Source organism: Blennius ocellaris (assembly GCF_963422515.1).
Source record: "Blennius ocellaris genome assembly, chromosome: 13".
Classification (NCBI taxonomy): Eukaryota; Metazoa; Chordata; class Actinopteri; order Blenniiformes; family Blenniidae; genus Blennius; species Blennius ocellaris.
Genome location: NC_137662.1, coordinates 5,561,908 through 5,582,131, shown reverse-complemented (window position 1 = coordinate 5,582,131; position 20,224 = coordinate 5,561,908). Strand labels below are relative to the sequence as shown.

The window sequence follows — 20,224 nt, the reverse complement described above, 5'->3', positions numbered from 1 at the left end:
TCACTGTGGGATGGAAAAGCTCCAATGGAAGAATATGAAAACTTCTGGTTGAACTTAATTTTTTTTTTGTGAAACATCTACTGCACTGGATGTTCATGTGAGATAATAATGACAAAATTTGTGTGAAAATAATTTTCTGAGTAAAACCACGCATACGACTCATTATTTATTTACATATCTCATCAATATTCATCTACAATTTATAAGTATTTTAATAAATCCTCTCTATATACGGACAAGCATCACTCTGGAGTTAACTACACTGTCCAGATTGACACACATTGTAATGTAGTTATTACTTCATGGGGGTGCGTGAGTGACACCGCAGTAGAACGCATACTATCATCATTTTGAGTAAAGGACAGCGTGAATAAAAGGAAGTCATACTTTTAATTTACATAATTAAACATTGCTACAGCGCAGTAAGTCACCATAAAGTAACGGTGGTTTAAGAGACAGGCTGTTTCAGTTTGATTAAAACAGAAATGTATATATATATGTATATGTTTGAGTCATTTATATCTCCTGAGTGAACAACAGGATGCATCTTAAAACTAAAAAAAAAAAAAAAAAAAAGGGGGCTGTTTTAATAAATGGACCACAAGAAGGAAAAGGTCAAAAGGAGGAAAACACATTATAATGAGTGTTAATTTCAAACACTGCTTCAGCTGCTAGGACAGGTGACAGAAGGGGAGCCGTCCAATGCGCAAGTAAAGGACCCCCCCCCCCCCCCCCCCCCCATTATCACCCCCCCACCAGAAGCCCCCCCCCTCCACCCCACCACCAGCAGCCCCCTCAGTGTGAATGAAATAAATAAACAATGAACGGTCCACTCTCCTCGCTCGCCTCATCCCATCTCATGCATGGCTGCCAGTGATGGTCTACTGGGTGTCAGCTTTTATTGGCACGGCACAAAGCGAGTGCCAGGGCTCCGGCGGCTCGACTCCCCGCCGCAGACCGTGGATAAAAGCGAGCAAAATGCCCCAGCCGAGCTCAGAGACATAGTCATGTTGGGCTGGAACGAGGAAGTTCAGTGGAGAGGGGAGGGACTGAGGGCGCAGCTCCATGGGGCTGCAGCCGCGGCGCTGCGACCTTCTGCACATGGAGCCGGGGACAGTTGGAAGAACTTCATACTGCAAACTCAAGGAATAGCAGGTAAAGGCACTTCCACCGTCACTTTTTCAGCTCCGGGCACACTCTCTCGAACGCCTCGGGCCGGGTTCCAAGAACCCCCAGACAGTGGCCGGGCGCGCGCTCAGCCCCGCGAGCTTTTCAGGAAACACGTTTTACACCTGACTGGAAAAAAAAAAAAAGAAAAGAGAAAAAAAAGAAAGAGAGAGTTTCGGTGCAGGTGCGCGTCTTCAGCGCGTCTGATCCCTTTCCGCTTCTAACACACAGGAAAACTAATAAGTTTAGTATTGAATAAAAAAAAGAGAATATAATCCCACTTTTATTTGACAGCTTTGGTAGTTTTCTACATGGTCAGCCAGTAATTTAAAGGAAGTCGTCGGAGTGTTCCTCATTTTCCATGTGCACTTTTTTTCTTCTTCTTCTTCTTCTTCTGGGATCATCCTGACAAATTTGTTCCCACTCTTTTCGATCGAAAAGATAGTGAATTAATTGTTTCACATTGTTTGCTGATAGATGGTTTTGAGTTTTCCAGCCCGTTTAACGGTTTTTCCGCAGCTGGAGCACCTGTTGCGACAGATGTGCGCTCACGCCGCACGCGCTCCTCACTGCGTGCACTTTAAGAAACAAACTTAACAAAAATACGGGTTTTACGGAGGGGAATTTTACTTTATAAGGAGGCACAAATTTATTTTGTCTTGACATTTAAAAGAAAAAGCCCAAGTGAACAGTGAAACTACTTTGCCGCTGCTTTAACAGGAAATCGGCACTCGAATGTGACGCACATGTCTCATTTGTTTTTCTCACATAAATCAATAATAGAAAAAAATCACTTGTTTTATTTTTTATTTTTGGTGTTTTATTTCACCTGTTCAGAAACATTCTGAGTTATCGTCCCTTGAAAGCAAGACGGATTAAACTTTTTACACCGCTGTCCGTGAGGCAGAAACTTTTCATTAACGCTCAAATTAAAAAAACAAAACAAAACTTGGAATTACTGTTTTGAGAATTTTTGAATTAAGTGTTTGTTTTTTGTTTTTTTTAATCTCTCGGTCTTGTCTAAGCACGTTACAAAACCCAAAGTTACATGAGAAGCTGAATTTACGCACCTTGCTGACTTGAAATAATTACTATGGTCTGTAAAAAAAAAAAAAAACCCTCACTGGTATTTCATGACATCTTCATTTGTTACACAGCATATTCATTTCATGCCATTCTTTTTAGTCAGATCTGAAGAAAAGCTTAAAAATGCACTTTTAAATTAAAAACAAAACAAAACACGTTTTTTTAAGGGTTTGAAACATTCAAGTGAAGGTAGTTACCTTTATTATAAATGTAGATTCACTTTGATCACACAAAATCCAACACTTGACTTTAAGATAGTAGACGAAATAGGTTAAAATGCAGATGGTGAATTCAGTAAATGAACCCAGGTATCTGCTCAAATAAGACTTTTTCATAGCTGAGTTGGTAAAAAGAAGTGCTGCAAATCTGTCTACAGATACCTCATCTCTCTTGTCAGTAGAAACAGAAGTAGGAGGAGGAGGAGGAGGGTGAGGAGGAGGAGGAGGAGGAGGGGAGGCGAGAAAGACAGACAGTTATTAAAATGATTGTACTGTCTGAATAGCAGAGAAGTGAAGTGTGTCAGATGCAAATGAAGGAAACTTCTCCATCGGTGCACCTTTACTCTCCCCCTCGCCCCCTCGACTCCCTCCCAGAAACACATCTGCTTACACCATCTACCCACTGCCACCCATACATTTCATGAATTGCTGATGAGAATCTCCAAACAAAAAGGTGACCGTGCGCCACGGTGCTCGGCAATGTAATCTCTTTTCTCCTAATTGCTGATAGGAGAGCCTTAGCACGTCGCGTAAAGCAGGCAGAAGTGAATCATTCTGATATTTCCATTAACTGCTGCACAAACTAGAAAAACTTCCAGTGGCAACGTGTGAGCAGAAATGATCTCATTTATACATTTGAATTAGCCGATGTGGATGTACGATACACACCTGTCATGTGTCAGTGGACTGAAAGGTTTCACATTGTTTTATTGGCTGGCAATGGGCATCCCAAATTTTATTGTTAATAAATAGTTTGACGCACAAAAAAACGTGGATTAAGAACTTTTAACACCACATTTTGTTTCAGACGTCTTGACGTATCCAGTCACACACACACACACACACACACACACACACACACACACACACACACACACACACACACACACACACACACACACACACACACACACACACACACACACACACACACACACACTCTCCTGGGTATCCAAACTTTGCTGGTGTGGTCCTCAGTATCTGTTAACGGTTTCGTCTGTTTCTCATCTCCACCCTGCTCCCTGGTGTAGCTCTGCACAGCGCTACTCGTAGGCGCCTCTCACCCTACCCACACCCCAACAGCAACACACACACACACACACACACACACACACACACACACACACATACACACACACACACACACACACACACACACACACACACACACACACACACACACACACACACACACACACACACACACACACACACACACACACACACACGCAGGAGGAAGACCCGAGAATTCTGTCAACCCACAAGCCTCTTCCTGCCTCTCCTCACTCGATATGCTCCGAAAGAAAAACTGTTCCAGTCCCCCAACTCTCGCACGCTGTGTGTCAGAAGTCGCCTGGTTTGGTGGCTGAGAGGTTACACCTGCCCCCAGTCTGTGCATTCATGCACTTTGACACTCATACCGCCAACGCGCACTCCCTTTTTCTTTCATTTGTGTTTAACGTAAATCGTTCTGATTGATTCATTTAGGGAAAACAAATAATTTTCAACTGTGCAACAAAAAGTGTATTTTCCCCCTCATCTTGGCCTCGGGGGGAGCAGACGGGCCTGGAGACCTCCACTTTCTTGTTTTTCCAACTCAGCGTGTAATTTGAGGAAACTTCCACACTTCAAACAATTAAATGAGAACATGTTAAAGTATGTGTGCGGGTAATAGATTTGAAATTGTGTTTTTCAAAGCAAACGTGATTTCAGTCAAGTCCTCAGCATCCTTTTTAGTGATCTATTAGAGAGCCATCCAAAAATAGTTTTTGAATATTTGAACTTCCTTCCTTGACTTTAGTGGTAAAAAAAACAAAAAAAAAAAAACACCCAGCATTTAGTGTCTGTAAGTTAAAATCTGTAGGACAACTACCAGAGAAAGCAATTTCACTCCCCCCCCCCCCCCCCCCCCCCCCAAACAAACAAAAAACTATTAAAAACCCCTAAAATTAAAGTGATGTGTGGAACATGCGGGAAAGAAACTCATGCAAATAGTCGCACTTTGCGCGTGAAATGAACTTCCTCAATATTCTCCAAGCACCTCACTTTCCACATGCCTACGCAAGTGGCTTGTGGTTGAATGTAGGAACTCTTCGGGTTTTTTTTTTTTTTCTTTATGCCAAAGCCCCCTCACTGACAACATCCGTGTTCCCCCTCCCACCATCTGCCCCCTCGTGTGTGTGTGTGTGTGTGTGTGTGTGTGTGTGTGTGTGTGTGTGTGTGTGTGTGTGTGTGTGTGTGTGTGTGTGTGTGTGTGTGTGTATGGGGGGGCACACACATGAGAATATACCTCCCTCAGCCCCCGACCTCCAAACTGCAGATGCTGAAGGAGGCCGGCGTGGAGAAACACGCAACACCCTTGTGTTGTGCTGAACAAATCATGTGCACCAGTGACCTTTGCCCCCCTCCTCCTCCTCCTCCTCCTCCTCCTCCTCCTCCTCCTCCTCCTCCTTCCTCCTCTCACAGTGGCGTCCTGGGCGTCTGCAGCCACTGCCGAGCTCCTGACTCGGCTCCGCAGAACATTGCGCGTTGCGACAGAGCGGCCCGGTCGCTTCCCACTATTTGTTCCAAGTGTGTGGAGCCATCTGTCAGTAAAACAGGAAGGCCTAGGTTCCCCTTCTCCCTTGGGTTCGTTTCGCTATTTTCGGGAGCTTCACTTCTCCCTGTGTGGCTGCTTGGACTGGGCAGCGGCCCCACCGAGGGCTTCTTGAAGTGGCGGCGCTGGGGCTGAGGCTGTCGGGCCCATCTGCTGCAGGCTTGAGGGCCATCCATTATTAATGGGGCCACGAGCATTGGTGACTCCTCAGATATTCAGCCCTGGCCGGAGGATCGCTTCTGGACTCCACAGCCTCCTCTTGCTTAAAATAAATTAATAAATAAAGAGAAGTTCTCTGTCCGTCGGCCTGCTTTACTGTTTCTTTTCTCTTTCCGAGCCTTCCTGTTGCATTTTGCTCTCCTGACTTCTTGCCCTCTCGCGGCAATCGACTTCTCAGCCTGCGAATCTCGCAGACTTTCTGTCTTCTCGTCCTCTTCTTCTCCTCTTCTTCACCCCCCCCCCCACCCCCCACCCCTTTGTTTCTGATTGTGTCTGCGCCCGGTCGGTGGGCTCAGCGATGCATGCTCAGTAAATTAGAGAGAACATGAGCACCGATCAGCTGGGCACGGCGAGCGCCCGCATCCTCGGTGACCTGGGGCCAGTTAATTTTCTGCTTAATTTTGCGGCAGTCAGTTTGCATTTTGGGATGATTACGTGGCAGGAAATTAACAATAAATAACAAATGTGGTCTGAAAGCCCATTCCCGGCAGCAGCTACCCCCCCAATGCCACGCCGCCGGGCCTCATCAGCTGGAGCCTGCGTCGCGCTCCAAGTTCAGTTTCCCTGTCAGACTCGTAATGAAAGCGTCTGTGATTCTTTGTACTGTAATGTGGGGGACAGTGGGGTGTCTCTGTGTCTGTGACGAGACTGAGCTCGGAGACAAGAGGTGAAGGAGTCGCACCGAGATTGACACTTTTTACTCCTCCTGGGTTCACGATGTTGTTGTTTCCTCCGCCTGCACTTGATTAAACCTAAACACAACTTTTATGTCCCATCTCTCCGCCATTAGAATACCTGCACCGCATGGAGACAGAGGAGGCCCAGGAAATGTCCCAGATGCCAGGTAAAAGCTCGCCCGCTGCATGATTGAGCCGTAGAGTTCACAAAGTAGATACAATAGGTCCCGCAGAACAGGCTCTTACAGCCGGCGGAGGTAATTCTGCTTCCACTGAATGAGTCATGCGTGCGGCGGGGTTGCGTGGTGACTGACGGGTGCTTCGTCTCGCCTCGTGTGTGTGTGCGTGACCCCCCCCCCCCCAACACAGGCAGGGACAGCCCCCCCGCCAACGAAGCATCCGAGGAGGCAGAGGAGCCCATGGCGGTCCCCGAGGACCTGTCGGCGAGCTCCGCCCACCAGCAGAACAACAGAGGGGACAAAGGTACGTGGCGGCTTCTCGCCAAGCGCACCCACCGCCGAGCCCGGCCACACCGAGCAGACACACATTAGAGACTGGAGTGTGTGACGGCCACGTTAAGATCAGTGCATCTCATGAAGCGGCGAGCAAAACGTGTCCAAACGCTAAAGTGCCTTTCCCCAAAACACGACCTGTGTTCCCCCCCAAAGCATCCAGATCAGACTAAAAAGGCTAAATGAAAGTAAAATGAAGATCATTAAAAAAAAAAAAAAAAGGAAAATCTTAAAAGTATTTTTTTTAGAACTTAAATCCTGTCCTCAGCCGGTGGGAGATATTTGCCGATTCCAAATCCCTTGGAAAAATTATTTTAAAGCTGCACAGAGACACATTTAGGTCATTGGCAGGAAAGGTTAAAAAAAAAAAAAAAAAAAAATCCCTTTGATCCATGGCATGTCATTAATAAGCTGAATCTTAAGGAATAGCTAATGTGGCCTTGATTTGAGTTTGTGAACATCGAGCCAGGGAATATCGCAGTGAAAATACGGATGGAGCTGACGAGGCCTCAGCGCAGCGGAGAACATCTCAAGTAACGGGAGCAATTTGTGAAGAAGGAAAAGGAGAGAGAGCGAGAGAGAGAGAGGCATCTTTCATACAGTGTGAACTGAACGCAGGGTTCTCATGTTCAGCTTTTTAACACTTTAACCTCACTGAACGTCTGAAAGGTCGGTGAGCGTAACGGCGTTCGACACACTCCAACCGCGAGAAGCCACAGGAGGCATAGAAGGAATGGAAAGTAGAGGTCACGCAGGTATTTTTACTTGTTCCGTAAAAAGATTGTTTGGTAAAGATAGAAAAGATTTGTAGTTACGTCTTTTTTATGCATGGTTTTACTATTTACACAGTTCAATTGTAAAAGTAGACCAATTACTGTCATTGCGTCTTCAAGCGTGCACACATACATTTTCATAGTTATTTTGTTTAATATTGAAAAAGCCTTTTATTGTGAACCCCCCCCCCCAAAAAAAAAACTAACAAAAACAAACAAAAAAACACCTTGATGGATCAAATTTGATGATCCTATCGGTGATTCCGATATATTCAGATAAGGTCAAAGATTCGCAGCACACAGTTGAAAAATAAGAGGCGAGAGGAAGCGGAAATAGGATGTGTAAGAGTTTCCTAAGAACAACTTGCCATCAGGCAGTTTCAACACTCCTGGAGATAAAGAGTTCAGGAACGGGGCCAAGCTCAGAGAGATCGGCACATCGCTGCAGCACCGCAGAGGTCACACACCTGCAACACACACGCACACACACACGCAAGCCCTCTGTGTTTGACTGTGTCGCTGTCCGACCTAACACGAGCAGGGACCTCTGAGAGCTTCGGAACATGAGCCGCAGTGGCATCTAAACAATTAAAACACGCTCTCAGCGTGTGTAGAGCAACGTTTGGTACAACAGTGAACGCCACAGTCAACAGAAGGAGAAAAAAATAGAGAGCAAGAGAGAGAGAGAGAGAAACGGTGAGAAAGCTGATTATTTAGATGTTTATCTTTTGCTGACAGTAGGTGAAGACTTTAAATAGGGCACCGGTGGCAGTGGGGATGTCTGACTTTCTGGACTACATGCGAGTTTCTGGTTCATTCCTCTCGCAGTGATCTCTCGTGTGTGTGTGTGTATCTATATAGGGACAGAGAGAAAGAAGGGAAGTGCAAGTATCTGGTACATCTATGCATCGCTGCTTCAGTGATAACAGCCCGAATGGGTTATAATTATCACCCAGGATCATGTGCTGCTCAGTTCTCTTTAGTGAAAAAAAAAAAAGAAAAAAAAAAGAAGAAGAATACAAAAAATAAGAGGACTATATGTGGGACATGGGGTTTCTCAGAACCACAGAGCACAGGATGTTTCTCGCTGTGAATATGTCCCCAACCGTCTGGGATTATGAGCTTACGTGCATATTTACAATGCTGTAGTCCACGCATATAACAAGTAGAAATTAGATTTATACCTCAGTGTGAGGCCGGTTTTATATATTAAAAAAAAAAAAAAATGTATTTAAATAAATTAAGTTAGTTTTTTTTATTGCATTGCAAGGGTTAAAGAAAAGATAAGCATGAAGATGACTTACGAGTCACAAGTTGACCTTCATGTCATCCCAGTGACTCGATATCCGTTTCACTTTCAGTGATTCAGAAGGAGCCTTTGCTATTTCAGACGGGTGACTGAGGTACCCAGTTCCCGAAAATATGGAGGCAAGTTTGAAAGACCAAAAAAAAAAAGATGTTAGGTAGGGTAAAAAAAAAAAAAAAGAAAAGAAATCGAAGCTGACTCTTTAGCGTTCCTGCAAGTTGCGTTGTGTTGCTGGTGCGGTTTGACACATGTGGTTCCACTACCCTGAACGCAGGGTTATTTTCAGGCAGTGAGAGCAGCACGAGTCAGTAACAGGAACCTCCATCAGGCTCCTGGCGTCTCCACGCCGAGCAGAACTAACTCGTTTTGCTGCTTCCTATCTACTGCCGACCCCCCCCGTCCACAGCCTCTCGTCGCTAGACATCGTTGACTCACACACGTGTCGTCCCCGTTGGTTTGCGAGCTCAGGATCCACGTCCACGTCGGGTTATCGCCACTTTATTGAGATCTGTGTTGTTTGTCTACCGTGTCTGACACCTGCTTCCCAAAAAAATCAGGATGTGTGATCGTGACAAACATGATAAAGTAAAAGCCTTCTTCCTGCTCCCAATTTAGTCACAACTTCCCCATATCCATGAGAAGTGGAGTGTTCATGGTTCCCCCTCCGTCTGCTCCAGCCGCACAGCAGCCCGACAGTCTCGCTGCTCGTGTGTTACCTGTCAACCGTCGCTTTGTTTAGAGCCGCTCAGTTTCCTGAAAGCTTTCTGCACCTCAACTCAAACGACTTCTGGATCAGGCCTGCAGGCCCACGCACACTGCGATCCACAGAGGAGATACGTTTTATTGTCTTTTTACATGCATCTATAATAACATGATTGTAAACCACGCTGTGGCTTTCCACGGACCTGATGCACTCAAAGGTTGGATTCAAAAACCACTTTGATCAATGTGTATGCTCACACAATGGCACACTGGTTTCATCTTACAAAAATGTCCCTGAATTTGACGAATTCCGCACTGGAACATCGACGACGTGCTATCAAGCACCGCTATGCTGCTTTTCAGTGGATTATTTACAAGAAAATATATTCCGCATGTGATTTACTGAAAGCTTTTAGTGTGTGTTTGAAAAATTATAAACGTAACGACGTTTTGGCCACAAACAGTTTAATCAAGTGAATCAATTTGGTGAATTCATCTGAAGGAAAATGTGTTGTTTTTTTTTCCCCCCCATAGAAAATAGGCAAAACACATCCTTCTCAAAGTGTAGCTCAATTTCATCCTGTGTGACGTGACGGTCATCGATGTGCAGCTATTAGTTTGAAGGAAACAGGAAGACGTGCAAAAGTTACCGAATGTGGCCGATGAAGGGTTAAATGAGCGGGGTTAAAGTGGAGCAAGGACTTCTCCAGTTTTACTTTCAAGCTCTGTGATATGCAAATGTCAGAAACTTAATCACTTGCCCTAGAAAAATGTGTGGGTTTTTTTTGTTTTGTTTTTGTTTTTAAATCCCTTCGCGTGTATTTGCATCGACACTTACGTTCGTCCCGGTCTGATGACTGTCTGATTACTGAGCGTAATCCCCAGAAAAGATTACTCCGATTGTTGCTTCGCCTCTCATTGCCTTTGACACGCGTGCAGAAAATGCCGCGTAAGCATGACTTCGACACAACCTGAACACTTCCATTGTAAAACAGAAATTAGCTGGACTGAAACTAAAATCTTCAGTGAGTCATCTGAACGAACCTCAGTGAGCTTCATTTAATCTGCCGCAAGGATGCAGCAGTTGACGGTAATGATGACTATAAAAGGGGGGGAAAAAGCACAAAGTAATCGATGCATCTGTGAATAATTAAAACGAAAGGATGAATGGTTGTGGATGGGATAAAGTCGTTGTCAGTTACACTCATTGCGTTTAAATGAGTAGATTAAAGTGGTGAATAGACCTCACAATAATACATATAAACTACGCAAACTATCAAAAACGAGTGGTTGAAATATTCAGCTCAAAGTAATATGTAATTTGAGATGTTTTACACATTCAGTGAACAAAAGTGGTGGAAATTTCAGCCGATTTGAAAGGAACGTGTGGCGAACAGTGTCTCCGGTTAATGAAAGAAACTGTGTTTAATGGGCTGGTTAAACGGTTCAAACTAAACTTACTGTCAGGTGAAACGGTCTGAATTCATTGGTACGGTGAAAATCCCCCGTGAGCACACATGGACTGTTGACCTTGTTAGGCTGAAATGACACTGTGGAGGCTGGCGAGGCGTCTGTTAACCCTGATGGTGTGCCGTTCGGGACAGAAAGGCTTCGCTCAGCAAAAACAAAACCAAAAGAAAAGTCCCAAAAATATCCAACAGTTGGACCAATATACTGTGTTTTAGGCCAAACAGGATTAAAACAACGTATGCAGGTGGATGGTCAAAGCCGGTTAATGTATTATCATTACATATTACTAGTATGAGATCTGATCTCAGTCCTGCTTTTGCTGGGAAACATTAGAAAAGTTCTGCTTCCTCAGTGAAAACCCGGCTCCTGCTGAAACAAAGAAACTTAAAAAAAAAAAAAAGGAGACAGTTTCAGTTACAGGCTGTTTTATAATTCCTTTCCTGTGCTTCCCTTTCTGTCACTTCTCCATAATTCTTGGTATTTCAGTTAGACGGGCCCTCTTTCTGACGCTTCCCCTTTTCCATAGATTCCTATATTTCATGATTTCCACCTCTTCCTCTTCGGTTGTACAAACAGAGGTAAAGGCATGGGGAAATCGTGACATGCAAACCACACTTCTGTAGCTGTCAGTTCTCTGAAAGACGTCTCTGGTGGGGAAAAGAAGGAGCCGCCGGTCCGTTGAACGGGACACTTCTCTTTTCTGGTCAATTTGGGAAACGCCTCAGGACAATAGAGTCTTTATTTTCTCACGTAAATAACAAACGGCGTTTTTTTTTTTAGAAATCTAAAGGAAAAAAGAAAAAGCAATTAAGGTTGTTTTAACCTCTATAAAAGTGTGTGAGTGTGTGTGTGTGTGTGTGTGTTGGCTGATGGCTCTCTGTCGCTCTGATCGACGCGACGCTCGTCCCGAGCTTCGCGCTGCTTCCTGTCTCTCTGTTTCCTGTTTATCTTGCCGTCATTCGTGTCGCCGAAGTGCGATGGTGTGAGCTGACGTGTGTTTCTTCATCTCGCGGCCGACAGCCTCAGGCAGCGGCAGACAACTGCTTTCCACCTGCGCGTCCGTGCGAGCTGCAGCGGCAGAGGAGAAGCTGAACGCTAAAGACATGAAACACAGACGCTTGCTGCAAACCGAAATCAACAATCAAGGGAAAGATGATTTAAAACCTGACCAAGAGCCACTGATCAATCGATAAGAATTTGATGAATTACAAATACTCAAATTACAGATTGTCAGGCGTGCAATTCAACTCATTCTACTAAAAAAAAAAAAAAAAAGATAAGCAGCTACTGAGCACTTTTATAAATTCCATTAATATTCAAACCTCCCCACTTTGTTCACCACAAAATAGTATTTTTTTATTTCCTCAAATGTTTCTCTGAAAAAAAATTGCTTTTAGCACAGATATCTGTTTGATAAACATTTAATTGAATGTCTGCTATTAATAGTGTGTTTGAAAAGTAAATAATAGTTTGATTATTTTTGAAATAACAGTAGTATTTCTCTGATATAATTATTCTCTAGAGGATTATTGGGTTGGTAGGATAAATGTGTGCATTTCTTTTAGATAGTATGCTGCAGCTTCAGTGTGATTACACAGTTTGTCTATTTTAATCAAATGAACAGTAAATAAGCAAAGGTAAAACAACTGCAGTATTAGATTGAGTGAACTAAATTAGAGAAGATCAAATTGAACAGTGCACAGTTGACAAATAAGCATATAATCTACATGGATTTGCAATAAAGGTAGTGTCACGTCATGAGATAGGAAAAATATACTGACGAAAATGTGATTTAACGGCAGTTTTACTGGAACACACAGTGTTGTAAAACGTTCCGTACAGGATTGTATGGATACAAACACCTGTGCTTGTACACACTGTGTTATTGTTACAAATCACAGGTTGAATTTAACATTAAGGACTTTTTACAGTGATTGAATTAGTGGACATGCAACAAAGGTAATGTCACATCTAGATGTTGCAATAATATAGTGTTGCAATGGGGGGGGGGGGGGCAAAGGACGGCTTGAAATTGGATTGAGGATGAATTGTGTGCATTACGACCGTGTGAAAGAGGTGAGCGGTCCCAGGCCGGTTGACATATGTCTGCTCTCATGTCACTGTTGTCAGCGTCACACTGAAAAAGCTGCCCATCTTTTGCCATCATGACAGAAACCTGCTCGTATTCTAAACCGTGGCCCCCCCCACCCCCCACCCCCTCCCTCCCACACCCCCCCTGCCCTCTTTTCCAGCCTGTAACATTAAAGTTGAGGCTCGCAGTGATGAGGAGAATGGGCTGGCCTGTGACATGAATGGCGCGGAGGAGGAGGAGTGCGCGGAAGACTTGCGCGTGGTCGATGCCTCGGGCGCCAAGGTGAACGGCTCACAGCCGAGCCCCGAAGCCAAGGCCTTCTCGTCGGCCGGCGGTATCCGGCTGCCCAACGGGAAGCTCAAGTGCGATATCTGCGGGATAGTTTGCATTGGCCCCAATGTGCTGATGGTGCACAAGCGCAGCCACACCGGTAAGCCGTCTGCAATGCTTCTTGCCCTTCCTTTTGCACCCATGTTCACTGTCAGCATGAGAGGACGGACGAGGGACGGGCAGCCGTCCGCTTGTCTTTTTTTTCGCTACATGCCCCTCGTGTCCCCCCCCAGCTCTTTTTTTTTTTTTTAATTCCATGTGCACTGGTGTTAACACAAACCTGTCGTGTCCCCCGCCCACACTCACCCATAGTTGCAGTTGGTGGCAAGCTTGCGTTTGGCTGTGTGCGCATAGACCATGAGAATCGGTCCTGCTGAAGTCTGCTTCTAAAGATCAGCATGTAACATGGTTGTGCTGCTGTTCCTCTTCTGCATCTGTCAGATTCTTGTATTTCCTTGCATGTTTTGACTGACAATAGTGATTGAAGATGTGATGATTGATGACAGTGGCGATGGGTAAAGGTTCGTCAACAAGCACGAACACTGGAAGAAAGCCAAAAAGAAAACACTTGTATCAACGTGTACACAGATTTTTAGTTGAATTATTGATTTCTTGACCCCTTGCGAGGGAACATCCGAGGCCCCTGCTCAGATATGGCAAACTTTTCGTTTATTCAAACCTCTCAGAATTAGAACAAGCCACAGCAGCAGGTGTGAGAGTAGCAGAGACAAACTCATCCACACACAGGAAATACAAAACACAGCCTTAGTTGAGAAACAGGACATCCACTGCAATTAAATGGAATCTCCAGCAAGTAACAATTATCCGGCTATTAAAAGTTTTTCAAAATTCAAAATTGATAATCTATTGTAATGGAGCCAAACCAGTGGTGGGGAACATTTGTGAAAAAGGCACTTAACTGTCGAGCTTTAGAAACTAATGAAACTCAAAATGGAAGAAAGGAACACTACACTAATGTAAATGCAAGAGAAAGTACAATAAAAGATATAATGAAGTGCCTCCTTTTTAAATAGAAAATATTCTGTGGTGAGTCTTTGCTCCTGAAATGCATTTTTAATGAATTTCCCTTTTTATATATTTTTGCTGCTTCACTGGTGACTCTTATTTTATGTGGGGCCTTTGAGAAAGAAAAAAAAAAAAAGCCATATTAAAACGTTCTCACAGAATGCCACAACACTCGGAGAGGCTGGATATTGGTTTATTCCAGAGGCGCTGATCAGGAAGACTGGCTCTCAACACAAAGTGTTTCCTTCGCTTTATTCAAATGAGGCTGAATTTGCATTGTGATGTGCCGCTCTTATTTTAGAGACGAAGAAGAGGAAAAAATGAGATTTTCAGATCAAATTGACCTAGGCAATGGTGCATTACGGAACTGGCAGGCTGAGTCTGAAAGGCTCTTGTTCGATCAGAGCGCCAGAAGTCTGTGGGGTTGGGGGGGGGGGGGGGGTTGCGGGGGTGCAGGGTGAGGCGGATAGTGGGGGGGTGGGGGGAGATGGCGTGTCACTCTGCTGTGAAAAAAAAAAAAACCCTCCCACAGGCTGCTGGATGGCTCTCCGCCCCGGAGACGCTCCATCATCCAGCTTGTATTGGCGCCCGGTGCACTTGTAAGTGCAGTGACCCCCCCCTCCCCCCCTTTTCCACCCCCCCGCACGGCGGAGCGCCCGGTACTCCACAAACTGTGTGAGTGTTGTCAGTGTGCAGGGACCGAACGCAGTCAGCCCAGTGAAGAAAAACAAAAAACAAACAAACAAACAAAAAAACAACAACTAAATGTGTCAAACTTACTGATCAGATACATTAAAAAACAAAACAAACAAAACTAAACATGACACATACAGCATGTTCAGTGTGTGTGTGTGTGTGTGTGTGTGTGTGCGTGCGTGCGTGTGTGTGTGTGTGCGTGTGTGCGCGTGTGTTCTCAGGAGAGCGCCCGTTCCAGTGCAGCCAGTGCGGCGCCTCGTTCACCCAGAAGGGCAACCTGCTGCGTCACATCAAGCTCCACTCGGGAGAGAAGCCCTTCAAGTGTCACCTGTGCAGCTACGCCTGCCGCAGGCGGGACGCCCTCACCGGCCACCTCCGCACACACTCGGGTGAGAGAGCCGGCGTGCAGACGGTGGAAGCCTTCCTGCCGCGGTGCGCGGCGGAGCGAGACCTCAGGGCCCGTGCGAGGGGAAGTTGACAGGGTGTAGATATGGTGTCACTTTTTTTTTTTTTTTTTTCCTTCCAGCAAACGCTTTGCAGAAGTGCGTGTTAGTGAAATCTGGGTGTAAACAGGACGGGTTGCAGAACAGCAAGTGGATTAACTGCGAGAGTGGATGCCGGTTTTACCTTTAAATTTAGCTGCACGTTAAGAAATTAAAAAAAACAAAAAAACAGATTGTTTCATTTCAAGCACTCCGTAAGGGAATTAAAAGACAGACTGCAGCAAAAGAGTTTACAGAGGTGAGCTGAATTCAGGGATATTAGCAAAAGCATTACTAATTTTATAGAGAAAAAACATTGTTTACATTGTCAGAAAACTTAAGGCTGTTTAAGTATTAAATTCACATTTTGCATGTTTGCATTTTGAATCTCGCTGATGTAATCTTTCTCAAATTATTAGTCAAAAGCCTTAAATGATGCATTTGTGTTGCAGCTGGAAGCATCTGTATTTCAATGAGCCTTCAGGACATGATGGATATCTTTCACCGTGCTAATATTTAGTCTTATGTTTAATCCACTGAAGGGTAGATTAAATCTGTGTTGTACATGAACCTTCTTTACTTTTTGTTCATGAGCACATTAGAAAGAAAATTATAGAATTTTTTTTGAAAGGTGTCAATGTGTTAAAGTATCTCCAGGCATCCTTAAAGACGTGACAAACATCCACCTGCAGGCCTGTCTGTGTATGTTTTTTTTTTTTTTTACTTTGACCACAAAACAAATAAAAAACACTGTTACTAATTTGAAAATCTAATTGATCAATTCAAAATCTTCACTAAACAAAGTAATCGGAGTGTAAAGCAAAGGACATTTACAATTCGCCTGTGAAAATTTGACAGGTTGTGTTTTCTTTTTTAAATTAGTTTGAATTAGTACATTACACATATAACCAATTATCTGATAATGCCTAAATAATCTATATTCATTTTTACAGTTAATAAAAATGACAAGTTGTCATTTTCTATTTATTATTTGCTGATGTTTGAAGCATATCAAATCAGGCTATCATGTTGTTCTGTGGACGTCGAAAGAAAAAGCCTAATTTATTTGCCCCTGCCGTGTTGAAGGAGAACAATATGCTGAATTGGAGTCACACTGTAGGGATGTTTCACTGTAGACACGAAGGAGTACTGTTGATTATAATATCAATCTTTTAAACCATACACTTGAATGTAAATACATTTTCTGCAAAGTTCTGTGTCTCCTACATACAGTCTTAAATTAAAGTTGTCTCAGTGAAAGTGTTTTTTCTAACATCAGGACGGCGTGGGTTGTTACTGCTGCTAATTGACAGCCTCGACATTCTGACTGAGTGAAAAAAGTTCATCCACCCAACGCAGCCCCCTCGCAGTCGGCTCGCAGCCCCGCCGTGTCACCGCAGAGGCCTGCGTTGTCTGCTGGATGGCGTCTCTTGCGTTATAATGTTGCCGCTCAGTTCACACTGTAGTTTTTTTTTTTTGTTTTTTTTTTCTGCAGTTGGAAAACCCCACAAGTGTGCTTATTGTGGGCGGAGCTACAAGCAACGCAGCTCTCTGGAGGAGCACAAGGAGCGGTGCCACAACTACCTCCAGTGCATGGGGCTGCAAAACAGCATCTACACAGGTCAGCGCCTCGCCAGAGAGAGAGACGGAGGCTTCCGCCTCAATCTGATGGCCTACTTCAACTGGGGTGCAGAGCTCCGAATGCACACGCAGCAAAGCGCTCTTCCTGAGTATTGCCTAAGTTACCGCCACACTGACATTTAAGTACAACCCGCAGAGCTAATGTCCAAATATGTAATGCAGTCATGAAGTGTGATTCTGTAACTGTCGATGTCAGAGAGACACACGTCTCGTCGTCTGTGGAGGAAAGTCCTGTATTTATAGGCCAAGCGCTTGACGTGCGTCAGCCGCTCTGTGCTCTCTGAGGTCACCGCCACCAAACATGTCTGATCACCACAAACAGGACAAACTCCCCTGTTACTTTGACTCTGAAATCTACTTCTCTGTCTTGCTTTCCAGTAGTAAAGGAAGAAAGCAACCAGAATGAGCAGAGGGAAGACTTAAGCCAGACGGGATCTGACAGAGCCTTGGTGCTCGACAGACTAGCTAATAATGTAGCTAAACGTAAGAGCACTATGCCACAGAAGTTTGTGGGTAAGGGCTGAACTCTGCTTCCTTTGTGTGCTTCTGAGAATTGAATGTGGCGGCTCCACCTGTGACGGCTGCTGCGCAGGTGGAGCTGTTAGTAATCTGCTGTCCAACCAGGTTCTGGTTCTGCACAATGCTGGTCAGGGACTGTGTCCCTCCGTGTGTGTGTGCGTGTGTGTGCGTGTGTGTGTGTGTGTGTGTGTGTGTGTGTGTGTGTGTGTGTGTGTGTGTGTGTGTGTGTGTGTGTGTGTGTGTGTGTGTGTGTGTGTGTGTGTGTGTGTGTAAAGGTGACAGGATGTGCAGCTACATTTGAAGGAACTACACATTTTCTTTGGAATGTTTGATTGTGATAATTATGGCCTCCAAGTTAAAAGAAAAAGAAAAAAAAAACCCAAACAACTTAGGGTATCTGATTTTTCATGATGAGATAAACTAGAATATTTGGAAGAATGAGTGGAAGCTGCTTCACAAATCTGAATGAAATCATGGGAATCGTCTGTTCTCCGCTGTAATCTCAGTGGTTGCGATGCCCCACGAGGTGAAACGTGTTTGTGGGTGAAGTGCGAGCGTCACATGGCTCCTCTGTCTCTTTCTGGCCCCTCAGGAGACAAGCGTCTGTCCGACCTCCCGTACGACGGCGGCGTGGGCGACCTCATTCAGCCCCACGTCATCGACCAGGCCATCAACAGCGCCATCAGCTACCTGGGGGCCGAGTCGCTGCGGCCCCTGGTGCAGACGTCCCCGGCCTCCTCGGCCGACGTGACGCTGGGCTCCCTGTACCCCCTCCACAAGCCCACGGCGGACGTCCTGGCGGGCTCGGGCCTGTCGGCCAAGGACAGCGCCGCCGAGAACCTGCTGCTGCTCTCCAACTCCAAGTCGGCCTCCAGCGAGAAGGACGGCTCGCCCAGCCACAGCGGCCAGGACTCCACGGACACGGAGAGCAACAACGAGGACCGGTCCGGCGGGGCGGTGCCGGGCCTCATCTACCTGACCAACCACATCACGGCGGGGGTGAGGAACGGCGTGCTGCCGCTGGTGAAGGAGGAGCAGCAGAGGCAGTACGACGCCATGCGGGCCATGGAGATGGCCTCGGAGGGCTTCAAGGTGGTGACGACGGACGGCGAGCAGGTGAGGGCGTACCGCTGCGAACACTGCCGCGTCCTCTTCCTGGACCACGTCATGTACACCATCCACATGGGCTGCCACGGCTTCAGAGACCCCTTCGAGTGCAACCTGTGCGGCTACCGCAGCCAAGACCGCTACGAGTTCTCCTCACACATCACGCGGGGGGAGCATCGCTACTGAGCCCCTCGACACACACACACACACACACACACACACACACACACACACACACACACACACACACACACACACACACACACACACACAGACACATACGCGCGCACACCTGCAAAGAATGAAGAGAAGTACACGATGTAAAATACACTGTAGATGTCTGTTGTGTTTTGATACGAGGTGTGCATGTTTGTCGCTCACAGATAAATGTATCCAACTATTAAAGCTCCGTCGGTCCCGAGTTCTGATGTTCAAAAGTCGCCGTCATTATCAAACGTGCAGAGGTGTCCTTTTGTTTTGGGATCAACTTCTCTCTAGAGTTTGAAAATAAGCCCATTGTAACATTGTATTATTGTATTAAATACAATCAGTAATGTAACAATCGATGTAGATAAACCCACACACTCCTGACAGCCTGTTCTTGTGTTTGTAATGACATGCATAGTATTTATGAAACATTTACACGCCTGTCTGTTTTTGTATTTATTACAGTGGTCGATGTTTGTCCTCTAGAGTAGAAAAAGCTGCATCTGTTCTGTTTTTTTTGTTTTCTTTTTTATCTCTGACTGTACTAAATGTGTATGAAGTGATCCATGACTGCTGCTGGAAGCTATTTTTAGTGTTATATCAGAGGGATTTTTGGGGATTTTTTTTGTTTTATACCTGATGGCCCTTTGACTCATAAAATGACTAAGAAATTCTCCTGAGTTGAAAAGAGCTTAATGCTTGCAAAAAATATCAATAAAGGATATTTTATATATGCACAAAGAGTGAGAGGATGTTTTGTTTTGGTAAAAAATATTCTGTCTCTATCTATCTATCTATCTATCTATCTATCTTGCAATTCTAGCTTTTTTATTTTGCAATTTTTGATGAATTCCTCTGTTTTATATATTTTTGCTATATTATTTATTTATTTTAATCAGTTTTGCTGATTTGCTTGTATTTAAAACGTTTGCAATAGTGTGCTTTGAGCTGCTATTTAAACATTTTAGCTTTTTGCAGCTGTTTGTTTCTTTTTCCGCCATTTGTAATTACTTTAGCAATTCTCGTAGGTTTGGCCATTTTTAGTCTTGAAAACATTTGAGCTGTTTTTCCATTTGAGCTATTTTTCAATTTGGCTTATTCCAGGGGTTTTATCTTTTTTATTATTAATATTTTTATTATTTATTTTTCTTGTCATTTTTGCCATTTGAGCTATTTCAACTTTTTTAACCAAAATTTGAGAGTTTGCAAAATATATTGGTGCCCAAATAAAATTTGCTATCTTGATAAAATTTGGTCTGATACTGTATGAAGTACTGGTAAAAGTTCCCTGATACAACCCGGCGAGTACATTACCTCATGCATCATGCAACGGCGCCTGCAGATACACAAGAGAGGACATGCGACGTCCGTGGATTTGAGATTCTTTAATATTTATGA

The 20,224-nt window shown here is 44.7% G+C and overlaps 1 protein-coding gene across 1 annotated transcript; it reads left to right on the top strand.

Moving 5' to 3' along the window:
• Positions 1–876: 876 nt before the first annotated feature.
• Positions 877–19,494, top strand: ikzf1 (IKAROS family zinc finger 1 (Ikaros); the record flags this gene model as incomplete). The annotated part of the gene is given in 9 exon segments (XM_080508090.1): positions 877–928; positions 931–1,155; positions 6,077–6,130; positions 6,333–6,446; positions 12,979–13,248; positions 15,092–15,259; positions 16,848–16,973; positions 17,375–17,506; positions 18,105–19,494. Coding segments are annotated over 9 exon segments (1,842 nt in total). The 3' UTR covers positions 18,806–19,494.
• Between the last annotated feature and the right edge of the window lie 730 nt (positions 19,495–20,224).